This window comes from Podarcis filfolensis, assembly GCF_964270895.1.
Source record: "Podarcis filfolensis genome assembly, chromosome: 13".
Classification (NCBI taxonomy): domain Eukaryota; kingdom Metazoa; phylum Chordata; class Lepidosauria; order Squamata; family Lacertidae; genus Podarcis; species Podarcis filfolensis.
In genome coordinates, this window is record NC_139615.1 from 870,687 (window position 1) to 893,912 (window position 23,226).

At 54.6% G+C, this 23,226-nt stretch overlaps 1 protein-coding gene across 3 annotated transcripts; it reads right to left on the reverse strand.

The window, feature by feature from the left end:
* Positions 1-5,299: 5,299 nt before the first annotated feature.
* NAT16 (N-acetyltransferase 16 (putative)) lies at positions 5,300-21,684 on the reverse strand. 3 transcript variants are annotated; one of them, XM_083581157.1, is made up of 5 exons: positions 21,543-21,684; positions 16,136-16,276; positions 12,050-12,268; positions 8,848-9,072; positions 5,300-6,235 (listed from the first exon to the last, which is right to left on the reverse strand). In XM_083581157.1, the coding sequence occupies exons 3-5, from the start codon at positions 12,236-12,238 to the stop codon at positions 5,678-5,680; spliced, it is 972 nt and encodes a 323-aa protein (XP_083437283.1). In that variant the 5' UTR covers positions 12,239-12,268; positions 16,136-16,276; positions 21,543-21,684; the 3' UTR covers positions 5,300-5,677. The 3 variants fall into 3 exon arrangements, with proteins under 3 accessions (XP_083437283.1, XP_083437284.1, XP_083437285.1); XM_083581158.1 differs by lacking the exon at positions 16,136-16,276; XM_083581159.1 differs by lacking the exons at positions 16,136-16,276; positions 21,543-21,684 and adding an exon at positions 9,510-9,703 and having other exon boundaries at positions 12,050-12,186.
* Between the last annotated feature and the right edge of the window lie 1,542 nt (positions 21,685-23,226).

A 23,226-nucleotide genomic window follows, 5' to 3' on the forward strand; every position in this document is an offset into this window, starting at 1 on the left:
CTTTGGGTGAAAGATTCCTGCATTGTAGGGGGTTGGACTAGATGACCCTGACGGGTCCCTTCTGACTCTCCAGTTCTATGATTCTATGAACGTATGTGAGAGAGCGAGTGAGAATTCCCTTCTAAAGAACCTGCTAATCATTATTTCTAATGGGGCGGAACAGCCAAGCAAAGGTATTTAGTAGGGGCAGGTGGTTAGAGGACAGTCTCCCACCAGAATAAGGTTAAAAATCTGGGAGCGTCTTATACACGGATAGTGCGTTTGCCCATTTTCTAAATTTGGGGTCCCCAAAAAAGGGGCCGTCTTATACATGGGGGCGTCTTATACATGGAAAAATACAGTAATTTTATTACTTATACCAGGGTTCAGGGGGCCGGTCCACTGTCCCTCAAACCTTGTGAGGGGCCAGACTATATTTTGAAAAAAATAATGAACAAATTCCTATGCCCCACAAATAATCTAGAGATGTATATATATATTTTTTTAAAAGGACACATTCTACTCATGTAAAAACATAGTGATTCCTGGACCGTCCGCGGGCCAGATTGAGAAGGCGATTGAGCCGGATCCAGGCCCCGGGCCTTAGTTTGCCTACCCATTATTTATACCCTGCGCATATGGCTGGGTTTTCCCAGCTGCTATGAGCAGCTTAAAGTACATCTAAGTGCAGCTAAGGCCACCTGCAAGGCAGAATAGCAGCCACCCATCTCTCTCACACACAGAGCAGGATACTAGTTTCCCACAAACCAGAGGAAAGGCAGGCAGGTGTGTATATTTTTTTCAGGGGGGGGGGGTGTTGTGTGTGTTCTGGGGTCACCCGTCGGCTCCGACCCCCAAGGGATCCGGCAGGCAGGCCGCCACGCACAGCGCAAGAAAGCTCCCCACACATTTTGCACACCATAGATTTATAAATATATCTCCATTTACAAGAATCTAATATTGCACGTTAGTCAGTCTGAAAGAGGCGCTAGAGGGAAAGGGGTGGGGGGCTGGGGGGAGTGCAAGGCAAGATCACGGGGAGGGGGCAGGTGGGGGGATCCGCCAAGCCCCGCATGGTCCCTTCTGCAGGGGCCGGGGAGGTCGCGGCGACCTTGGTGCCTTCCGCCATCAGTCATCACATCACCGGCCTCCATCGCCACGTCAACCGTTGCCAGGCGCCGCCCCGTGCGTCAGCCTCGTTGCTAGGCTCCCTCAGCCTCTGCCATGTCAACCGTTGCAAGGGGGGGCGCCTCCTCCGTCACCATGTCAGCTGTTGCTAAGCGCCTGGCTGGGGGGGGGGGGAGGAAGGGGCGGAGGGTGAAGCTGCACAAGTGAAAGGGGCTATTGCTGTGCGACTATCACTGCCCCCCACCCAAAAACACACACTAAAGTCTGGGAGGAGCCCTGACTGGGGCCAGTGGCTCTCTAGTGGTCCCTGCCCCCCCCCAGGATCTCATATGGGCTTCCCCTAAAAGTGTCTGTTGCACCACAGTGTCCAGGAGAACTAATTCCAGTGTCTTGGAAGAAGCAAAGATCACCAGTGTCGAAGCAATGATTCTTCAACATCAACTTCGTTGGACTGGTCTTGTGCAGATGCCTGATGATCATCTTCCAAAGCAACTACTCTATTCCAAACTTAAAAATGGAAAGCGTAATGTTGGTGGTCAACAAAAGAGGTTCAAAGACTCTCTCAAGGCAAATCTTTAAAAATGTAGTATAAACACTGACAATTGGGAAACACTGGCCTGTGAGAGCTCCAGTTGGAGAGCAGCCTTGACCAAAGGTGTCTTGGGCTTTGAAGACACTCAAACTCAGGACGCAAAGGAGAAACGTGTTAAGAGGAAGGTACGCTTGGCAAATCCACACCGGGATCAACTCCTGCCTGGAAACCAATGTCCCCACTGTGGAAGGACGTGTGGGTCCAGAATTGGCCTCCACAGTCACTTATGGACTCGATGTTAAAACCGTAGTCACTTGACTATGAGTGATCGCCAAAAAAGCCGTCATGGACCCAGAGATGAGCTTGCAAAGATGGGATCCATTACAGGTGAAATCTCAGCATCCAAACCTTGCAGCTCAGCAGCAGCAAAGCCAGGGGCTTTCACAACAGGCCCAGTTGAATATGCTTGAAATTAACAATTAGGTCCAGAGTACCTGTGTATCTGAAGAGGTGTGCATGCGCACGAAAGCTTATACCAAGAACAAACTTAGTTGGTCTCTAAGGTGCTACTGGACAATTTATCCGACCCTGCGCCTTAGGTTGCCTTTGTTGTTGTTTAGTCGTTTAGTTGTGTCCGCCTCTTCGTGACCCCCTGGACCAGAGCACACCAGGCCCTCCTGTCTTCCATTGCCTCCCGCAGTTTGGTCAAACTCATGCTGGTAGCTTCGAGAACACTGTCCCACCATCTCATCCTCTGTCGTCCCCTTCTCCTTGTGCCCTCCATCTTTCCCAACATCAAGGTCTTTTCCAGGGAGTCTTCTCTTCTCATGAGGTGGCCAAAGTCTTGGAGCCTCCGCTTCAGGATCTGTTCTTCCAGGGAGCACCCAGGGCTGATTTCCCTAAGAATGGATCGGTTTGGTCTTCTTGCAGTCCATTGGACTCTCCAGAGTCTCCTCCAGCACCAGAATTCAAAAGCATCCATTCTTCGGCGATCAGCCTTCTTGATGGTCCAGCTCTCACTTCCATACATCACGACTGGGAAAACCATAGCTTGAACTATACGGACCTTTGTTGGCAAGGTGAGGTCTCTGCTTTTTAGATTGCCTACCCCTGTCCTATTCCTCCATCATCATCATCCGTGTACTCCTCCCACTCTGGGCCCCTTCCAACATATATAAGAACCATCAAACATCTTAAAACTTCCCTATACAGAGCTTTAAAGGTGTCTTCTAAATGCATGATGGTTAAAAAGAAATACAATCCAAGCAATATGGTGATTAAAGGAGCAAAGCTCTTGGGGGGGAAATGGGGTGCCATTTGTGCTTCAGCCATTCCCTCCACTCTCCCCCCCGAACCCCACCACTTTCTTTGTTAGGTTCTTCAGTCTGCTAAGATTTCAGGACAAACAAACACACAAATGAGGAGGGTTTTACCCCCTGACCTTACACGAGAGCTGTGTATTTCAACTTACACTCAAGAACTGTGTTTAGAAGTACCCAGGGCTCAGGTCCAAATTCTCTACAAATCGTGAGCAGAGTCCCTAAGGTAGTTGGACGGCGCGGTGTCGGCCTCCTTCCAGCAACTATGGCAGCCAAACTGGATTGCTCTGCTTTCCTTTGGACCACCTCAGCCCGGGTGAGAGTCTTGTCATCTGGGCAGTCCAGGACCTCCAGGCACACAGCCCAGGCTTGCACCCCAGAGAGGCCACTTTGATGCTGCCAATGCCGTGGTTTGGTTTCACTCCTGGAGTGACACGCCATCGTCTCTGGAGACATATGGATGCCCACAACAGCTCAAAAGCGTCAGGACATTAAGAGGAGCTTGCAGAACCCGGCCCAGGGCCCGCCAAGCCCAGCCTTCCGTTCTCGCAGGGGCCTCTCATACCATAACAACAATACCATATTCTCTAATTTCTTCTCTTGCTCATAATTCAATTCCTGGGCCAACCAGGTGCCCATTATGGGTAACTCACAAGCAGGATCGGGGCCCAAGAGCAACTCTCCCCTCCTGTGGCTGCCAGAGCAGAACATAATATTCCAAAGGCAGTTGCAAGATATTCTGTCCTGTATCTTCCAAAGATGTTTCAAACAAAACCGCAAATCTTAAGCAGAGAAAACGGTGGCAAACGTGCATACTTTTTGTAACGCGTAAATATAGAGTGTCTTAGGCTGTTGTATTTCTTTATGTTAACTGCCCTATGTGAAAAGACACGTTTGCAGAAAATGCAGTGCATAAATAAATATGTCTCATTATGAAGAGCTCAATCGACAGAGCAGGAGACTCTGGAATTCTGGGTTGTGGGTTTGAGTCCCAAGTTGGGCGAAAGATTCCTGCATTGCAGAGGGTTGAGCTAGATTACCCTGGGGGTCCCTTTCCAGTTCTATGATTCTGTGAGTGAGAGTGAAAATTCCCTTCTAAAGAACCTGCTAACCGTTATTTCTAATGGGGCAGAACAGCCAAGCAAAGGCATTTAGTAAGGGCAGGTGGTTAGAGGACGGTCTCCCACCAGGAGTGACTGGCTAGCTGATAATCATCATCATCATCTAAGCCCACCTGCAAGGCAGAATAGAAGCCGCCCTCCACCCCGTCTCTCCTCAAAATTGGCATCACCTCCAGACACGTCACACACAGAGAGCAGGATATCAGTTTCCCACAAACCTGAGGAAATGCAGGCAGGTGTGTAATTTTTTTGGGGGGGGTGTTGTGTGTGTTCTGGGGTCACCCGTTGGCTCCGACCCCCAAGGGATCCGGCAGGCAGGCTGCCAGGCGCAGCACAAGAAAGCTCCCCACACATTTTGCACACCATAGATTTATAAATATATCTCCATTTACAAGAATCTAATATTGCACGTTAGTCAGTCTGAAAGCGGCGCTAGAGGGAAAGGGGTGGGGGGCTGGGGGGAGTGCAAGGCAAGATCACGGAGAGGGGGCAGGTGGGGGGGGGTCCGCCAAGCCCCGCATGGTCCCTTCTGCAGGGGCCGGGGAGGTCGCAGCGACCTTGCTGCCTTCCGCCATCAGTCATCACATCACCGGCCTCCATCGCCACGTCAACCGTTGCCAGGCGCCGCCCCGTGCGTCAGCCTCGTTGCTAGGCTCCCTCTGCCGCTGCCATGTCAACCGTTGCAAGGGGGGGCGCCTCCTCCGTCACCATGTCAGCTGTTGCTAAGCGCCTGGCTGGGGGGGAGGAAGGGGGCGGAGGGGGGCTGCACAAGTGAAAGGGGCTATTGCTGTGCGACTATCGCTGCCCCCCACCCAAAAACACACACTAAAGTCTGGGAGGAGCCAGTGGCTCTCTGGTGGTTCCCCCCCCCCAGGACCTCATATGGGCTTTCCTTAAAAGTGTCTGTTGCACCACAACGTCCAGGCGAACCCCAGCCTCTGTTTTAAAGAAAACCAGGTTTCTAGCCCTCATGGACCTAGAGATGAGCTTGCAGTGATGGGATCTGTTCCAGGTGGAATCTCAGCGGCTCATGATCCGCAGAGCCGGGGGCTGCAAAGAGCAGATGGAATCTAGGCCAAACTCCTCTTGGTTTCCCCACAGCGCTATGACCTGGATTGTTTGATTATTTATCTCAAAACAGAGGCAGCCGCAGAGGCCCCCTGCTCTCTCCCCCACCCATGGGTGCCTGCTGCTCGGGGTGGGGGGTGGGCAAGGCTTTGCCAAGGACCAGCCAGCCGCTCTGGCGAAAACCTCCTCGAAGGCCCGCCACCCCCAGTTTCTCTGCTGCTGCCCCATCCAGCTCCCTGGACCGAACCACCCCCATTGCTAGCTGCTGCCCAGGGAAGGGAGGGAGAACTGGGGTTTCATCCTCTACGTCAGGGGTGGGGGTGGGGGGGCACTGGGTTTGGGTCGGGGTAACCAAGTATTTCCAGGATAAAATGTTAAAAGGCTCAGAAAGTGCTGCGTTGCAGGGGAGTTGGGGGCTGGAGGAGGGGGGAGGGAGGGGAGAGGGAGGGGAGGAGGGGGCCCCGCCGCTCCTCCCTCTCCCCCCCACCCCTGAGCCCCCCGCCGCTGCCCCCTTGGCCTCCCCCAACCCCTCAGATGTCGGACTCCAGCAGGTACTGTTCGGTGTAGTCCTTGGCCAGCTCCAGGCCCAGGGCCGATTGGCAGAAGGTGGCCATGTCTAACCACAGGGCCGGCTCCAGGAAGAGCTGGCACATGACCTTCCCCTGCTGGGCGGCCGGCACCTGGAGGCGCAGGTGGTGGAGCAGCTGGCTCTTGACGTGCGCCAGGTCGCGCCCAAAGGCGTCGATGTTGAGGTAGAACCAGTCCTCTCCCAGCGGGATGGGGAAGGGCCGGGTGCTGAGCGTGGCCACGGTGGGGCGGGCCTTCTGGTCGACCACCCAGCAGAGGTCCTTCTTCATCAGCAGGCCCAGGTTGCTGGCGGTGGCCTTGAAGGGTTGCCAGTCTTGGATGATGGTCTGGTTGGGCAGAACCTCCCTCTGGAAGGACTCCTGCAGGACCACCTCGGGGACCTCGCTCTCCAGGAGGAGCTCAGACGGCTCCGGGCAGAAGCCGGCCTCGGCCAGCGCCAGCACCACAGCGTCAAGGCGGGAGAGGAGCTCTTGGGCATCGAAGCGCACCAGCAGGATCCCCTGGAGAGAGGAAGGAAGAGGAAGGGGAGGAAGAAGAGGAGGAGAAGAATTCAGAGCAGGAGAAGGAGGAGAAGTTCCACCAGGTGGTGGAGGAGCTGAAGGCGGTCTCCTCACCTGGAAAGGTCCTGAGATGGAATCAGAGAGTTCTTTCTCGGGATCTCACCACAAGCAACCCAGGACCATAGGTCAACTGAAGGCAGCTTTACCTGCCGAAGCAGAGACAGCCCCACCCCACAGCTCTCTCCTTGCAGTCTCCCCACCCCACCCACTTGGGACCTGACCTCAGTCCTGAAACATGCATGGGAAGAGGGGGCACGGCTGGTTTGCCCAAAGCGGGTTGCTGAGCTGAGAGGCTGCCACAACAAAGGGCTCTCGTGATGGAAGCAGAGATGTGCCAAATTGTGGCACCACTGAAATTTGAGAGCCCAGAGTCCCCCACTTGGGATGGGGGGCAGCCGGCAGCTGCACCCCAGAACCTATTTGACACAGGTTCAAGGACCCAGAAGGCCGTCTGAGCCTCTTCAGAAAGCACCACCCCTCTCTCCACTCTGGGACAGGCCCCTGGAGTCATAGAAGTGCAGGATAGCTGTGTGGGTTAGAGCCTGGTGCCAATAATGCCAAGGCTGTGGGTTCAATCCCCGTATTGACCAGCTGCACATTCCTGCATTGCAGCGGGTTGGACTAGATGATCCTGGGGCTCCCTTCCTGTGGGATTTTGAAATTGAAATACTTGTCACTTGTACAACTTGTACAGAGTGAGGTTACTCGAGCACCACCCCCACACTCAGCTCTCTTTGTCTTAATTCCCCTCGTTTACTGACGCACACCCACCAAACCCGAAAGTCCGTTGCCCTATTGTTATCTTTTCATTCAGCAGCCTAACAGCCCACGGATAGAAGCTGTTCTTTACCCTGTTGGTGTGACTAATCATATTTCTATATCTTCTGCCTGAGGGCAGGAGATCAAGAAAGTGCCGGCCAGGGTGTGTATCATCCCTGAGAATTTTCCTCACTCTCCTGAGGCAACCTTCTTCCGCTATTTCATCCAGCAGATTCATGGGACAGCCCATAATATCTTGTGCTGTATTCACCACCCTCTGTAGGCACTTCCTATCAGTTGATGTCAAACCAGCATCCCACACCGTGATGCAGTAGGAAAGGACACAATGCAATGCAATCAAACCAATGATTCAGGTTTGCTTGACAGGCGCATGGTGGGCGCTGAGAGGACTCTGTGAGGGACACCCCCTCTGTGCCCTGACGGGGTGGGGGGCGTAGCCAGGTATCTCCTCCCACCTGCCTGCGAATATCCTCTTTCTTCTCTTTTTCCGTCACTCTTCCCAACAAGCCAACATATAAGAACATCTGCATGTCTGAACTCCAAAGCTCAGACATCGCTTTAAGCCAGACTGAAGGATGTCTTGGAAGCTGAATTAGCATTTTAAGCTGGCCTGAACAAAGCTGCTGTATCAGTTACTCTTCAACAAGAGTACAGTCGTACCTTGCTTCTCAAACGGAATCCGTTCAAACACCTAGAAAATGTTCGAAAACCAAGGTGTGGCTTCCAATTGCCTGCAGGAGCTTCTTGCACTCAATCTGAAGCCATGGAAGATGCGTCGGACATTCGGCTTCCCAAAAACGTTTGGAAACCAGAACACTCACTTCCAAGTTTGCGGTGTTCGGGAGCCAAAACAGATGAGTACCAAGGCGTTTGAGAACCAAGGTACGACTGTAAATGCTCTTTTTACAAGATGGTTTGTGTGTGATTATTATTTTAAGGGGAGAAAAGGGGGAAATACCAGGGAAAACCAGTCCGCCTTAAAGCAATCCAGGATCGCTTAAACTGAAAGCCTAAAACATGGGTAGGCAAACTAAGGCCCGGGGGCTGGATCCGGCCCAATCGCCTTCTTAATCCAGCCCACGGACGGTCCGGGAATCAGCATGTTTTTACGTGAGTAGAATGTGCCCTTTTATTTAAAATGCATCACTGGGTTATTTGTGGGGCATAGGAATTCATCCATATTTTTTCCCAAAATATAGTCTGGCCCCCCACAAGGTCTGACGGCCCCCTGCTGAAAAGGTTTGCTGACCCCTGACCTAAAACTTGCCTCTCTAAAATGCAAAGGGATGCACTCTGCTGAACTCACAAGGAAGGACGGATAATCTCTAAGAACTAAAGAAGAAGAGTTTGGATTTGATATCCCGCTTTATCACTCCCCTTCAGGAGTCTCAAAGCAGCTCACATTCTCCTTTCCCTTCCTCCCCCACAACAAACGCTCTGTGAGGTGAGTGGGGCTGAGAGACTTCAGAGAAGTGTGACTGGCCCAAGGTCACCCAGCAGATGCAGGTGGAGGAGTGGAGACGCGAACCCGGTTCCCCAGATTACGAGTCCACTGCTCTTAACCACTACACCACACTGGTTCTAATGCTCTCTCAGCATCTATTCACATCCCTACAGTTCTATGATCTCTTAGTGTTGGGTCCCCCGGTCCAAGCCCTGGGAGCTCCCGTCAGCCAGGCTTGATCCCCAGTGACTCTGTGCATGCGCAGAGTTCCTCCCTCCCTGTGCTCTGTCACGGGGACGGCGTACCTCTGTCCGTGCTGTCGCCTCACCTGCTTGGCGATGACACGGTACTTCTTGAAGTCTTTGGGTCCCAGCTTGTCGTCCCGGGTCAAGCGTGACACCTTGACCTCGGGGTGCTTCTCCTTGACCATCTCTGAGCAGAAGCGCTGGAGGACCCCGGCCACCCCTTTCCCTCGCTCCCAGGGGGCCACGCGGAGCCCCTCCACCAAAGCCGTCTCCCCGGCGTCGATGATGTAGACCGACTGGAGCCCAATCTGGTTGTTGGGTTGGGTTGGGTTGGGTTGGGTTGGGGGGGGGGACGGGAGGGATGGGGAGGGGGAGATATAGGGTGGGGGGAGGAGGGGGGAGAGAGCAGAGAGTTTAACCCTTAGTGCGCTGCACCAAGTCACCTACAATCTTGAAAAAATCTGTAATTGGAAAAAAATGGTGGCGTTAATTAAACAAAGTTAGGTGAGGGAGGGGGCAGGTGGGGGCGGGCGAGGGGGGGGTTGGGCAAGGATGGAGGCAGAGAGAGAGAGGTCTGGGGTGGGGGGAGACCGCTGTTCAAATGCCAAGCGTTGGCACACATTTTTAAGCAATTACATGAAAAGAGAACAACAACAAAAATATACAGGCATATAGAGGGGTTTATATATATAGATATATATTTATATATAGGGAAGATCACAGAGTAAGCTGATCATACTAGTACCATTGGACGGGGCCCTTTACGCTACGGGGGTCTCAAGAGCAGAGACACAGAAAGAGGGAGACATTTATTTTGGAAACTTGGGTCCTGAGGCCGAACTGTAAGGATTTAGGATCCGCGCTGCAGCAGCCCCTCCACGGTTCCTCCGAGGGAGCCCCCGCCACCTTCCTGGACGGGGGGCCTGATCCCCCACACACCTACGTGAATAAAATCCAGCGAAAATCATTCGGTTTTTATCCATTGCTTTTTTTTTCTTTTTTAAAAAAATTATTAAAAAAAATAGAGAGAAAGAGAGAGAGAAAGAGAAAGGGAGGCAGAGAGAGAGAGAGAGAAAGGAAAAGTCCAGAATGAAGCTGGAAACAGAATCCCATTAAATCATCAGTAGACGGGAGAGAGAGAGAAAGAGAGAGAGAAAGAGGGTAAAGAACGCCCAGGCACCGGAACTGGAGGAATTGCAGTCGGGAGGGGTCCCCAAAGGTCATCTAGCCCAGCCCGGGAGTCACCGTTAAGCGGGCCTGGGGGTTTGGGCCGAGGGAGGGGCGATGGAAGGTGTGCCAATCTCTTTCCATCTGCAGGTGACCCCAGCAAGCGAGGGCTTTAATGCCCAACCTTTGCCTTGGAGGGATACAGCCTCCTCAGGACATAATAATAATAATAATAATAATAATAATAATAATAATAATAATTGGACCATCTAACGGCCCACAGAGAGAAAGGCTATTAGCCTACAGTTCTCCCCCAAACAGTCCAGACTAAGATTTCATGCAGGATGACCCGTATGTGTTTGAGATTTGCAGATTTTGGGAAACATCCCATAATTTGGGGGGGTGCTCCCCCACCACACACACACACACACTGCCCTTACCAAGTGCCATAAGACTAAGGGGGTCCAATCGCATCCATCCTGTAGGATTTAGGCTCCCATTTAAATTGGCAGAATCGGCTGGCGGCAGATTTTGAATGGAGTTTGGCTCCATTTCTCAGCCGCTCCCCCCCCCCCCAGGACGAGGAGGGGGCGAGTGCAAAAGTCACGTCCAGTTGCGGTGCCGGCGTTACACACACGTGTGCGACAGACTTACCCATAAGCTCCAGGCTCCCCCAATTTTCCCACCCCAAACCCAACATGTGTGAAGAGTGCGATCTGGGGGGTGGGCCACAAAGGACCCCTTTTCTCTGCCCCCCCTGAAGCTGGCACCAGGGGCACAGAAGTGGGAGGGGGCGCCAGGAGGTCTCGGGCTGCTCAGGACCCTGCTATGGAGCAAAAGGCATGGAAGATCACAGGAGGAACCGCTTCCCTCTCCTCGGAAGATCTGCCTGGATCGGGGCCGTGGAAATCCAGTTTGCCTCCCCTAAGTGTAAGGAGGCCAGGAGACCCCTGGGGATGCTGGATCAGGCCAGTGGGGCCCCGACTAGTCCAGCATCCGGGGGCCAAACTGGTGCCACAAAGGGAAACCCAAAAGCAGGATTCGAACACAGGATCCGAATGCCCTCTGGCAGATTCCAGCACCTGGGATCCAGGTGTCTAGGCATGAAGTTCTCCAGTCCTCTTTTAAAGCCATCCAAGTTGGCAGCCATGGTTTATCTGTGCCCTGTATGAAAAACGGCTTCCTTCTCTCTGCCCTGAATCGCCAGCACCAGATCCCCTGGGTGATCACGAGTTCCTGCGTTGGGAGAGAGGGAGGAAAGCCTTTTTCGCTCCACTTTCTCCCCGCCCTGCATAATTTCACAAACTCCCTCACCTGCTCTCTAAAGTCCCAAACGCAGCAACCTTCCCCGTACAGGGGAGTCGCTCATCTTCCTCGATCGCTGTGGCTGCTCTCTTCTTTCTCCAACTCTGCGATATCCATTTTGGGGTGAGGCATCCAGAACGGCACAAACTATTATTTCAAATGTGGTTGCGCAATGGCTCTTTTCCTATTGATCCCTAGCCTGCCAGAGATACTATATCATTTGAATCACCTCCATGGTGGTTTTGTGGTTATAGATCACCTTTTTCCTTTTTTTTTTCCTTTGCAGAATCATAGAGAGGGACCCCTAAAGGTCATCCAGACCAACCCTGGCAGCGCAGGAATCACAGCTGAAGCACCTGGCCTCTCCTTAAAAACCTGCAACGAATCGTGGGAACCAAAGAATTGGAAGGGACCCCCAAAGGTCATCTAGCTCAACCCTCCCTGCAAGGAGCCGCAGCTAAGTTTCATTTGCAGGCTCTGAGGGTTTTTGCTTCTGCTTCCTGTCGTTCCTATTCCGTTGCAGGAAAACAACAACGGTAAGGCTAGAACCATAAGAGTTGCAAGGGACCCCATGTGGTCATCCAGCCCAACCCGCTGCAATGCAAGGATCCTGGCAGGCAGTGACTTGAGTGGGCCCTCCTTAGTCCGAGTTGCTCCAGAGCAGCGCCCACCAAGACCACCCCCCCCCCCGTCCATTTCAGCCCCCCAGGTGGCAGAGGTCCTCTCCCCCCGGCCTCCCAGGGACCACCGTGGGGGCCCTGGGAGGGGGGAAGAGGATGCATCTGGCCGGCCCGGCCCCCCCACCGCTCTCACCACAGCTCCGTTCTTCTTGGCCAGCACGACGGTGCGGTTGGGCTCCCGGATCCAGGCATGGTAGCGGCTGGGAAGGTAGTCCAGCCCCCCGTAGATGCCCTTCGACATGGCCAGGATCTCCTCAAACTCCTTCTCGGTGGCCACCACAAACTCCAGCTGCGAGTCGGCACTGGGGCTCTCCAGCTTCATGTCTACACGCGAGGCTACAGACTTGTGCGGCTGCAGGGAGATAAACCTCCATGAAAACCACCCTGGGGGGGTCTCTGCGCTGGCCGGGGGTCCCCAAGCGCCAGGGGCCTCTGAAAACAAGCCGGTTAGACAGACACAGAAGGGCAGGGAAGGGGGGCACCCCAGGCGCTGTGCTGCCTGGGGAGGGAGGGGGAGACGTGGCCCCCGCCCACCGCAACCCACAGGTCCCAAATCCAAAAGGGGACCGGCCTGGCAGTGGGGCATTTAGGTGCGGTCCCTGCCCTGGAGGGGGTTGGGATAGATGACCCTCGGGTCCCTTCCGCCTCCACAGTTCTGTGATCCTAAGAGCCCTCGGATGAGGCTAACGGCCCATCTAGAATTGGAGAGTCAAAAGGGACCCCGAGGGTCATCTAGCGCAACCCCCTGCCAGGCAGGAACTGTCCAGCCTCCTGTTCTCTCGGGTGCCTGTTATGGGATCCGAGTGCAAGAGCTGAGCTCGCCCTTCTCCATAGACTGGCATTTGCTGCCTCTGACCGTGGAGGGAGATGGTTGAGGCCAGGAGCCCATGATGGGCTTCTTCTCCTCCATGAATTTGTCCGATCCTCTTTCCAAGTTGGTGGCTCTTGTGGGAGGGAGTTCCACAGTCTAATTAGTGCTGCGTGAGGAATCTTCCTGGTACCCGTCCTGATTCTCCCCCCCTTGGGAGATCAAGCAGGGGGGATGTGGGGCAGGCCATGTTTAGCACTGCACCCGTCCCAGGCTCTGGGCTTCTGCCCCCCACTGCCTGGGGTCAGTCGGTCAGTATGTCTATCTGTCTGTCTGTCTGTCTCTCTCTCTCTCACACACACACACACACAGACACACAGAAACACACACTGCAAAAATATTCCTTGTGCACAGGGTTTTTGGAGGTGATGGGGAGGGTTAGCTTCTAGAGTATGTTTCCTCCCTACACACCCAAAAAAATCTTGTTTTCTCTGTTTGCAGCTCCTCTCTGTGGCTCTGCTCTTATTTCTACCTGGATGTTTTGAGACGCATTTTCCCCCCTCCACAGCCACACCTTAAGATGCCATTCTGGACCGGAATGTTTTTTAGGGTGCATACAAAATACAAACAAGCAGACGTCTTATTATGGGCTGCCTTTGTTCCTTTTTACCGGTGTGTCAAAGCCAAACCCTTCGCTGTTGCCGCTTTATCCAAATCGTGTTTGCAGGAAAAACAAACGTTTCAAAGGCAAAAAAGAAAAGGAAAAGGAAAGGGGGGGAAGTGTGTTTTTCCGAAAGGTGAGGTCAGCAAAGGTAAGGTCTCTTCACGGAGGTATAATGTTCATCCATTGACACCCACCCACTCCAGAAACTGGGATTACTGGGGAAACTAAGAAGGGGCATCACAGAGACAGGGCGTTTCTGATTTTCCAACTCTGCAGAATAACAAGACTCAAACCGTGTGAACAGAACTCAGCTTGGATATGGAGATGTGCTCTTCCTGGTCTTTCTCACCCTCCCCGCAAATTCTCCCTGCCAATTGTCCCGTCAGGTGAAAAATCCAGGTAACCCCTGGAAGCACGACCAGGGCAACAAGCTCCATTTTACCTGTCACAACAGAAAACCCTCCCCTCCCCAAATCAGGTGCGCTGAGCCTGCGTCCCACATGGAGCCCCCCCCCATAACCTGGGGGCCGCTCTCCTGAACTAACCAGTGCAGAACTAGCCTCTCTGTGTCCCTGCAAGCTTCCCACCCCCAGGGAGAGGCGGGGAAGGGTACCTTCAGAAGAATGTCAGCACAACCTGCTGGATCAGGCCCAAAGCGGCCCATCTAGTCCAGCGTCCTGCCCTCACAGGGGACAACTCGGTGCCTCAACTGGGAAGCCCTCAAGCCAGGACCCGAGTGCAAGAACCGCACTCTCTGCCTGCCCCCCCCCATGTGGTTTTCAGCCACTGGTACTCAGAAGCATTTACCGCCTCCGACTGTGGAGAGAGGAAACAGACCTTTCCTCCTCCGTAAATTTGCCTCCTCCTCTTTTGCAGCCATCCAAGTTGGTGGCGGCCATTGCCTCTTGTGACAGGGAGTTCCGCAGTTGCATGGAGAAGGGCTTGCTTTTCTCCGTCCTGAATCCTCCAACATCAGACGTCCACAATAATAATAATAATTTATTATTTATACCCCGCCCATCTGGCTGGGTTTCCCAGCCACTCTGGGCAGCTTCCAACAAAACACTAAAATACAATAACCTATTAAACATTAAAAGCTTCCCTGAACAGGGCTGCCTTCAGATGTCTTCTAAAAGTTTGGTAGTTATTTTTCTCTTTGACATCTGATGGGAGGGCGTTCCATAGGGCGGGCGACACCACCGAGAAGGCCCTCTGCCTGGTTCCCTGTAACTTGGCTTCTCGCAATGAGAGAACTGCCAGAAGGCCCTCAGAGCTGGACCTCAGCGTCCAGGCAGAACGATGGGGGTGGAGATGCTCCTTCAAGTCTACTGGGCCAAGGCCATTTAGGGCTTTCAAGGTCAGCACCAACACTTTAAATTATGCTCGGAAATGTACTGGGAGCCACAAGTTCTAAATGATAGCACTTTCTCTTCCGTTGGCTTGTCAGCTATGCCGAAATATAGTTCGGCTACGTGCTGCGTGAACCTTTTCCCCGCCCTGAATCTTCTGACGTCCTCACACACCGGCTGGCGGGAGGGGGCAGGTGGGGGCCATAAGATTTCAGCTTGTGGGCAGCTGTAACTGCAGCCAGACCCCAGGGAGTGGGGATGTCATATTCTGAAGGGTTCTGTGTTATCTGAAAGGGGGCGAAGGCTGCAGAGCCCAGAGGTGGGTGGGCAGAGTGAGTTTTCGGACTGTCTGAAGTTGGTGTGGGAAGGAGAAAAGGCCCAGCTTGTCAATATGGCAGCCTTCCCCCTTGCTTTGGGAGTTGCAGCAGTGGCTCCAGCCCTTGTTCCACCACAAAATGAGCATCTATCCACGGGGAAAAAATCGGGGGAGCCTTTTCTCATCCAGGAAAGGACTAGCCTGGTCTGCACCCCAACTTTCCGGTGGAAGCAGTATTAAGTCAAGGAAGCAAACATCTCCTTTCCTATCATGTCCCAGCCACAGCCACAGCCCCTTGCTTAACTCCAGTGGGTTTACTCAGAAGTAGGTGCATTGTCAGCTGCAGCTTAGGAACTTGCTCCCCCAACCCCAGCCCGCATTTGCCAAGCGTGGGAACTTAAGAGAAATTGAAAAATGCCTTCAGAGCCCTCCAGCCCCCCATCAAAGAAGGGGGTGCCAACTATAGGGCACCCACAAAACTTTGGTGCCACCCGAAGCCGGGTTCCGAGGCTGCGGGGCGTATGACATCATGACCCCCATAACCTGGGGGCCAAGTCGGAGCTCCTGCACTTAGGCGAGGAACCCCCACCCCATTTATTCCAGACAGTATCTGAGTCCTAGCAAACCACCCATTTTGCTGCTGGCACCTCAAAAATGAAGGTGCCCAGTGGGCCAAATCCGCGATAACTGCCATGGGGGGTTTCCATTCCATGTTGTGCATTAAGAAAGCGGGGTGCCCCCAGGCTTCCCTTTTCCCAGAAGGGGCTTACAACTAGACAGTTTGCCCCCCAGGTATGTTATTAGGAAGCAAAACATGCAGTCAGGGGAAACACCCCCCCCCCCACAGGGGAGTCTCTTCTTCAAGGCACAGCAGGTTACAATCCTGACTCTCGCAGAAAAAAGCCCCATTGATGTGGCCCTAGTGCTGCTCACTGTTCCTCCCCCAAATCCAGAACTGCCCCCCTGCCCTCCCCACAGCCCCCCCCCCCGTCAGCTGCCGTGCCTTGAACCCCCTGTTCCCACCGCCGCTACAGGCACTTGTGAAAAGTTCAACACCAGACGGAAACAAAAACAAAGGAAACCTCTGCTTTACGGGTCGTTGTTACTTGGCTGATCTGCTCCCAGGGACGCTCTCACTGGTGGGGAACTGGTGGTACTGGTTGTACTGGTGGTGGTGGTGGTGCTGCTCCTGGCTCTGGCAGCCTCTGGCCTCAACCCAGGCGCTTTGGAGACAAAATCAGGACAATGAAGGGAGGGATTTTGATTCAGTCTGCCTTGGGGTGAGCGGGATGGGGAGCAAACGGTGCTCCCAGCTGACTTTAAAAACACAAAAAAGGTCTATGCTTCCATAAGACCAATCTCTCTCTCTCTCTCTCTCTCTCTCTCTCACACACACACAAGTTCACCACTCTGCCATGGGATGAGGCCTTGGGGGCATGTAAGCTCCCCACTCCCCTCATATTGTACAGTTGGGACCCCCCAAAGCTCATCTAGTCCAACCCCCACCCACAATGCAGAAATCCTCACCAAAGAATCCCTCCCAGGTGGCCCTCCAACCCCTGCTTTAAAACCTCCAGGGAAGGAGAGTCCACCACCTTCCACGGGAGACCGTTCCACTGTCAAAACGGCTCTTAATGTCTTCCAAGTTCTTCCAGATGTTGAGTCAGAATCGCCTTTCCTGTAACATTGAAGCGTGGGTTTGAATCCTACAGTCCAGAGAAGGAGAAAGCAAGCTGGCTCCTTTTTCCATGTGCCATCCCTTCAGATGACCTCTCTGTGGGAATGTTCAGGGATGCAGGAGAGGGTAAACTGTTTGATTATAGCCTTTCCAACTTGTGTTAACAAGTTCACAATTTAGCAGAGTAACTTTCCCCTTTTTAAACTCGCAGCGGATGCGTTTGCTCAGGCTCGCTAAAGCCTCTGCAATAACTGTTCTGGTATTTCCCCCTTATTCCCTCATAAAAGATAAGACATGACACACTCTTCTACAAAAGTATTAAAAAGGTTTACTCACACACCATTCTGTTCACAATCGGATCCCAGAAGGCAGACTTATCTTAGAAAAGTAACACACACTTGGAAACTATCTCATAAGGAGACGGTCCCTTTGTCCTCTCTTGGCTGGAAGCCAAAAGGGCATCTTTGGCTAAGCAGATGTTGCTTCTTTGATGCATGTATGGCTGCCCTGCCCTGTGCTTTTGTCATTACCTGCACAGGTGAGGCCACGCCCACCTCTAGTCACATGCCGAGGAAGTCTGTCCCAGCCCAGAAGGAAACAGGAAGTTTACCTGCTGGCTGGACAAACATTCCTCCCCATGTGTAAACATGTTCACTCTAGGAACGTTGTTTTTGACTGCTCTTGTGTTTCACATCCCACACTCTCCGTCTTCTCTTCTCCAAGTTAAACATCCCCAGCTCCTTCAACCTTTCCTCACAAGGCTTGGTTTCCAGACCTTCCATCGTCTTGCCTGCCCTTTTCTGCGCTCCTTCCAGCTTGTCAACATCCTTCAACTGGGGTGCCCAGGACCGGACACGGGATTCCAGGTGGGGTCTGACTGAGGCAGAGGAGAGCAGCACTATGACTTCCCTTACTGATGGACACCATCCTCTCTCTGCCAGAGGAACTCAGAGAATCTCTCAGGCCTGAAGAGGAACGGTTGAGGGAGTTGGGTCTGTTTAGGCTGGAGAAGAGAAGACTAAGAGATGATATGAGAGCCATCCTCAAACATCTAAAGGACTTTCTCATGGAAGATGGAGCAAGCTTGTCTCCTGCTGCTTCAGGAACCCCCGAACCAAGGGGTTCAAAATATACAAAGGGAGATTCCAACTAAACATCAGGAAGAATTTTCTGACGGTAAGAACCACCCGGCAGTCAAACGAACTCCCTCAGAAGATGGTGGACTCTCCTTCCTTGGAGGTTTGGAAGCAGAGAGATTGGGTGGGGGCACCTGCCATAGACCCTTCCAGCTTTACAATTCGTCGTTCTAATAGGAACTGCAACTTATTGTCTCCGCAAATTGTGACCTCTGGGCCTGGCAGGGGGGTGGTGAATGAAGGGGTCACGGAGGAAGACACCAGGATCTCAGCAAGCAGAAGAGTGGCTGATTTTGTGGGGTTGTGGCAAGGACACACACACCCCCCGTGACCACAAGGGATACTGGAAACCCAAGCTCAGCCTTGGCTTGCAGGACCTGAGCTCCGGAAGCCCTTGACCCAGGTAAGGACTCGCACCTGAGACGCCGGGATCGCGTTTCCTCAGCAACTGATCATGAATATTCCATGTTGCGGAACTGGAGGCCTCTTCAGCCGGGAGACGAAAGAGGCCTCGGGAGAAACGAGGCCAGGAATATAAAACCAGACGGAAACACACGAAAGACCGATATTTTCCATCTCCCTGCAGGTGGGTCAGAGGGATCCGTTTGCTCCCGCGGCAGGAGGGGCTTCACGTGAGGGAGATCTCAGGTTCTCCCCCCCCCATCCTCTCAACTCCAACACCACCAGCCAAAGAACCGCGTTCATTGCCAGGTCTTGGCCTTGGGAGGAATCATGTGACACACGGCAAGAAGGAAGGATTTCTGCTCACCTGCGAAGGGCACACAGAGGAGGGGCCTCTGTGCAATTCTGGGCACCAGGGGCAAAGCTGACTGCTTTGGGAATGGGCTACTTATAGGGGCACTTGCAGCCATGCAAGCCTGCCCCCACCACACCCCCGGAGAGCTGCATCTCAGGCCTGCTTTAGTGTCCCCGCCAGTGAAGGAGATTCAGCGGACAGGCCAGCCTCGCAGCAGGGCCTTCTCAGCAATGGCCCCACAGTGACTAATAACAAGCTAAGCAAACGAATTCAGTTCCTGAGGAGGAGCCTGTCTACCTCTTCTCCCCCGAGCCCCACAGAGACACCTCCACTGCCAGACTCTGAGGGCTGGTCCACAGAGGCTCCTTTGTGCTGATGGGATCGAGAGAGCCCTGAGAGTGGCATCTCCACAGCTGGGAACCCCTTTGCCCCTAAGGAGACAATGGCTGCCAAAGGTGGAACTGACCTTTCAACTGCCAGGCGGCAACACTTTTTAAGGGGGGGGCAGGCCCTCCAGTTAATGAATGTCCAGGCCTCTTATGAAACTCAGCCAGTCTCTCTGCAGAATCTTCTGAGGGCAACTTGGCCGTTTGGCCTCCACTGGTGGTCCTGAACACACACAGAGATCTCCCCTCTGTTGCTGACCCTGGCCTGGACTGAGTCATCACCCCCTCCTCAGTGGCACAACACTGGGGCTTGGATTTTGACCATCGTCGACAGCTGGCACCCGTCTGTCTCGAGAGACAATGGTGTTTGCCTCCAGGGGTGAAGTCAAACGGCTGCATTAGCAGCCCTGAGATGACCTCTCTGGGGCAAAACGTGTGTCGTGCGTCTGGGGGTCCTGGACTGCCCAGATGACAAGACCCCCCTCTCAGCCTCACTGGCGTGGTCCGAAGGAAAGCAGAGCAAGACGTTGGGTGCCGGTTTGGCCGCAGGAGCTGCTAGGAGGCGAACAAGGAACATCCCAACCATCACTGTGGATTTGTGCAGGGTTTACTCCCGAGTCGTTTCTTCTCCTGAAGATATCCCACACGGCAGCGGAGGTTGAGGATCCGAGTTTTCCTCCTAGGATGAGGCCCTCTGGCCCCTCACTTCCCTCTCCAGCAGATCCAGAAACTGCCTTCTTGACAGCTGGACCCCTTCTTGGTCTCACGGACCGAAGGTGGACACACTACCCCCAGAATGATGTCCCTCAGCAGAGGCCTTTCCTCTGGCCTAACACCCCACACGCCCCACTTTGATTATATGTGCGCACACACAGCTATAGACCCACTTTGTGGCACTCTGTCCTCAAAAGGCGTCTAGGACATCCGCTTTCCATGAACAAATAAATAAATAGAGCTTCGCCAAAGGGCTCCCGTCTGGCCCAGCGGCATCCTATCCTCAGGATGGCCAACTACCCGCCCCCCCCCCCAGAGCGCTCTCCCCCCACCGCCTTGCGATTCCTAGAAACTGCCCTGGCGCAGAGACTTCGCTGCGTTATCTGATTCCGGCAACAGAGGGAGAAGCAGGAAACACGCCGCCTCTTCCCTGAATTTGCCTGGTCCTCTTTCGCAGCCGGCGAGGGCGCTTCCTGCCGGAGGGAGTTCCGCAGTTTATCTGAAGAAGAGCTGCCGCCTTTTGTGCGCCCTGGCTATCGGGTGACCCTGTGGGGTTACGCTGCGATAGGGCAGAGATATGTGTGGGGAGGACGTGGGGGGAGAGGCAGCCCCTCCACCTGTACGGAGGGGGGGGGGAGAGGGGAAGCTGCGCCCCCCATACCCTTGGCGTGACCTCTGGCGCCGCAACCCCCCACAATCAATCCCCATCGATCTTCACGGGGATTAATCAGGAACTGCCAAGACTGACGGGAATGGAAATTAACCAGGGGGGCCAATTAAAACGATCACCTCACCAGACTCCGCCCCCGCCCCCGATTCCCCAGCATTGAACCAGTTCCATATAAAGCAGATGGTGCTGGAGGGGGGGGCGGGGAGGGAGCAAGGAGCTTTGCAGCAACGCGGAGAGATCCTGATGGCCCTCCCCACCCCCAAAGATCTGACGTGGGGTGGGGGGGGAGAGGCAGTGTGGGGGTAGCAATGAGGCCCTGCTCCTCTTCCTCATCCTTCATCTTTCCTGGCCGCCCTCCCTCCATCTCCCATCCCTCCCTCCCTCGCCCCCCCCTCTGGGCTCCATCTGTGCCGATGACGCCCCCCCCTCCCCAAGTCACATGCCCAGCCCTATAAATAGCAGGCACGAAGAAAGGAAATGTAACACCACCCCTCCCCTGGAAGTGGGGCGGAGGGTGGGGGGGAGAGAAAGCGGAGCGGGAGGGGGGCACCTGAGAATTCAGTGGGGATCCACGACGCCGCCAAGCATCCCTGGGCGAGCCGGCTGTTCGCCGCCTCCCCCCACCCCCCGCAGGACGAACCACAGGCCCCCTGCGGGGAGGGGCTTCTCTCGGAGGAGATGGGAGGCGGTGGCCGGAAATGGGCCCCCTCTTATCTCTGGCCATTCCCGGGAGGGGCATTAATTGGCAGAAGAGGGGCGGGGGAGGGCATAGCCAGGAGCGGCTCCCCAAGAGATTTTGCAGTGGGGAAGTGATGGGGGCGTCGCTCACTTCGACGGGGGGGGCCTCCCATCGGCAGCCGGGAAGAAGACAATGCCGGGAGGGTCCTGCAAGACTGGGGGTGGGGGAGAGAAATATGGAAGGAAGTCCTCGCTCAGCCCCCCTCCCTCTCAAAGATCAGGGCGGGTCCCAGGCCCCCTCCCATCTATTCTCCCCTTCGCGCACCTTCCCGCAAATATTCCCCGAGACCGATCTCCGTAAAATGGGTGTCCCTATAGAAACTCATTCCCCCTCCCGGAATGAAAAAGGACGCGGAGATTCTGGGCTGGTGGAGGTGAGCTGCGCCCCCCCGCAACCCAATCCGCAGTACCTGCTGCGCGCAAGGAGAGAAGGGGAGCCGGGCGGACGCCGGGAACCGAGGCTGGGTCGGTGGGTCTTCCTCCTCCTCTTCTTCCTCGGTCCCTTTTCGCCCAGGCTGCGCGCGGAGAACCCTCCTCCGCCTCCCCCTATAAAGATGGAGAGAAGCCCCGCCCACCGCCGGGAAGCCCCGCCCTCTCCTGGCCTCCGGGGCGGCGGGGGGTTCATCGCTCCGGCGCGGTGGGGGGGGGCTCTCTCCCTCCTCTCCCGACGTCAGAGACGAGGATGGAGGAGGCGAAAGGGGGGAGAGAGGGCATTTGGGGACAAGGGCGCAGGGCGGGGGAGGACCCAGAAAGGAGACGGTGCTCGCGACCCCCTTCCCCCGCCATGCTCCCGCGCAGGCTTCGCTGGAAGGACGGCGCCCCCACCCCACCCGAGTTAGCGCCGGAGACAGAAGACCCCCCCCATGGCACCTGTTATGCGCCCCCCCTCCAGAGCGCACCTGGCAGGTCGCGCAAGAGAGGAGTCCCCCAACAGCAACAAGCAGGCGCGCAGCCAGGCTCACCAGCCGCGACGGAATCGCGGGACTGCAGAGTGGCAAGGGACCCCCAGGGGTCATCCAGACCAACCCGCTGCAATGCAGGAGGGAGAGGCCGCTTTGGACTGGCCACCCAGCGAGGGCGTCGCCTTCAGAAGCTTCTCCTGAGCCAGACCTCTCAGACCCCGCAGCTGAAAACTCACTCTGTTCCCTGTCCTGTCTGGGTGTGGATTTTTTTATCGCCTCTGCTTTTTCTTTTAAATTAAAAGTGAGGTTCATTGTACAATCTTTAGGCGCCAGGCGGAAAAGTTCCTCTTCTTCCAAGCCTTTGACATCCCTTTTAAATGATGGGGAGGGGTTTTGAAGGGGGGGTATTGCATTTTGTGTGGGTTTTTCATCTTGCATTCTTATGTTGTAAACCGCCCTGAGATCTGCGGAGGGAGGGCGGTATACAAATTGAATAAATTAAATTTTTCAACCGTTAGTCTTAGACAAACTCGCGGGAGGTGCAGGACTCGAAACCCGCAGATCCGAAGGGAGCCCAGCGCCCTCCCGGGTGACCTGTAGGTTCACACGCGCGCGCGCGCATTTCTGCACTCGCAGCCTCCCATCCAGGACCTGCGCTGCCTCTGGATCAGGCCAGGACTGGCGCGGTGCGTTGGCCGAAGGCAGCATCCAGAAGCGCTCCCCTGGCAACTTCCAGACCAGCCTCCAGGGGCGCCCCTTTCCCGACTACCCCAGCGATCCCAAGTGGGGCAGCATGGAGGTGCCCCTTCTCCAGCCAGCACCACACGGGACCCCCGGCTGACTGGGGATTCCCAGATCTCCTTTCTGCTTCCTCTTCCACTCCTCTGCCCTCCGCTTCTGCCTTTCCTCCTCTGCTTGAGCCTGATTCCGCCCTCACCTGGCGTATCATTCCTCTACGGGCTCTTATTTCCTCTCTTTTTTCCTGCTCTTCTTTCCTCGCTCGATGACTTTGGCCCTTTGACGTGCCGGCATTGTGCTCTTCCTTCCTTCCTTCCTTCCTTCCTTCCTTCCTTCCTTCCTTCCTTCCTTTCTTTCTTTCTTTCTTTCTTTCTTTCTTTCTTTCCTTTTCTTCCTTCCTTCCTTCCTTCCTTCCTTCCTTTCTTTCCTTCTCTCCTTTCCTTCCTTCCTTCCT

Coding starts and splice junctions, on each gene's coding strand:
- NAT16 (XM_083581158.1), bottom strand. CDS start 12,238: ATGAAGCTGGAGAGCCCCAGTGCCGACTCGCAGCTGGAGTTTGTGGTG. Junction 9,073..12,049: donor CCAAGAAGAACGGAGCTGTG/GTGAGAGCGGTG, acceptor CCCAACAACCAG/ATTGGGCTCCAGTCGGTCTA. Junction 6,236..8,847: donor ACCGTGTCATCGCCAAGCAG/GTGAGGCGACAG, acceptor TCCTCTCTCCAG/GGGATCCTGCTGGTGCGCTT.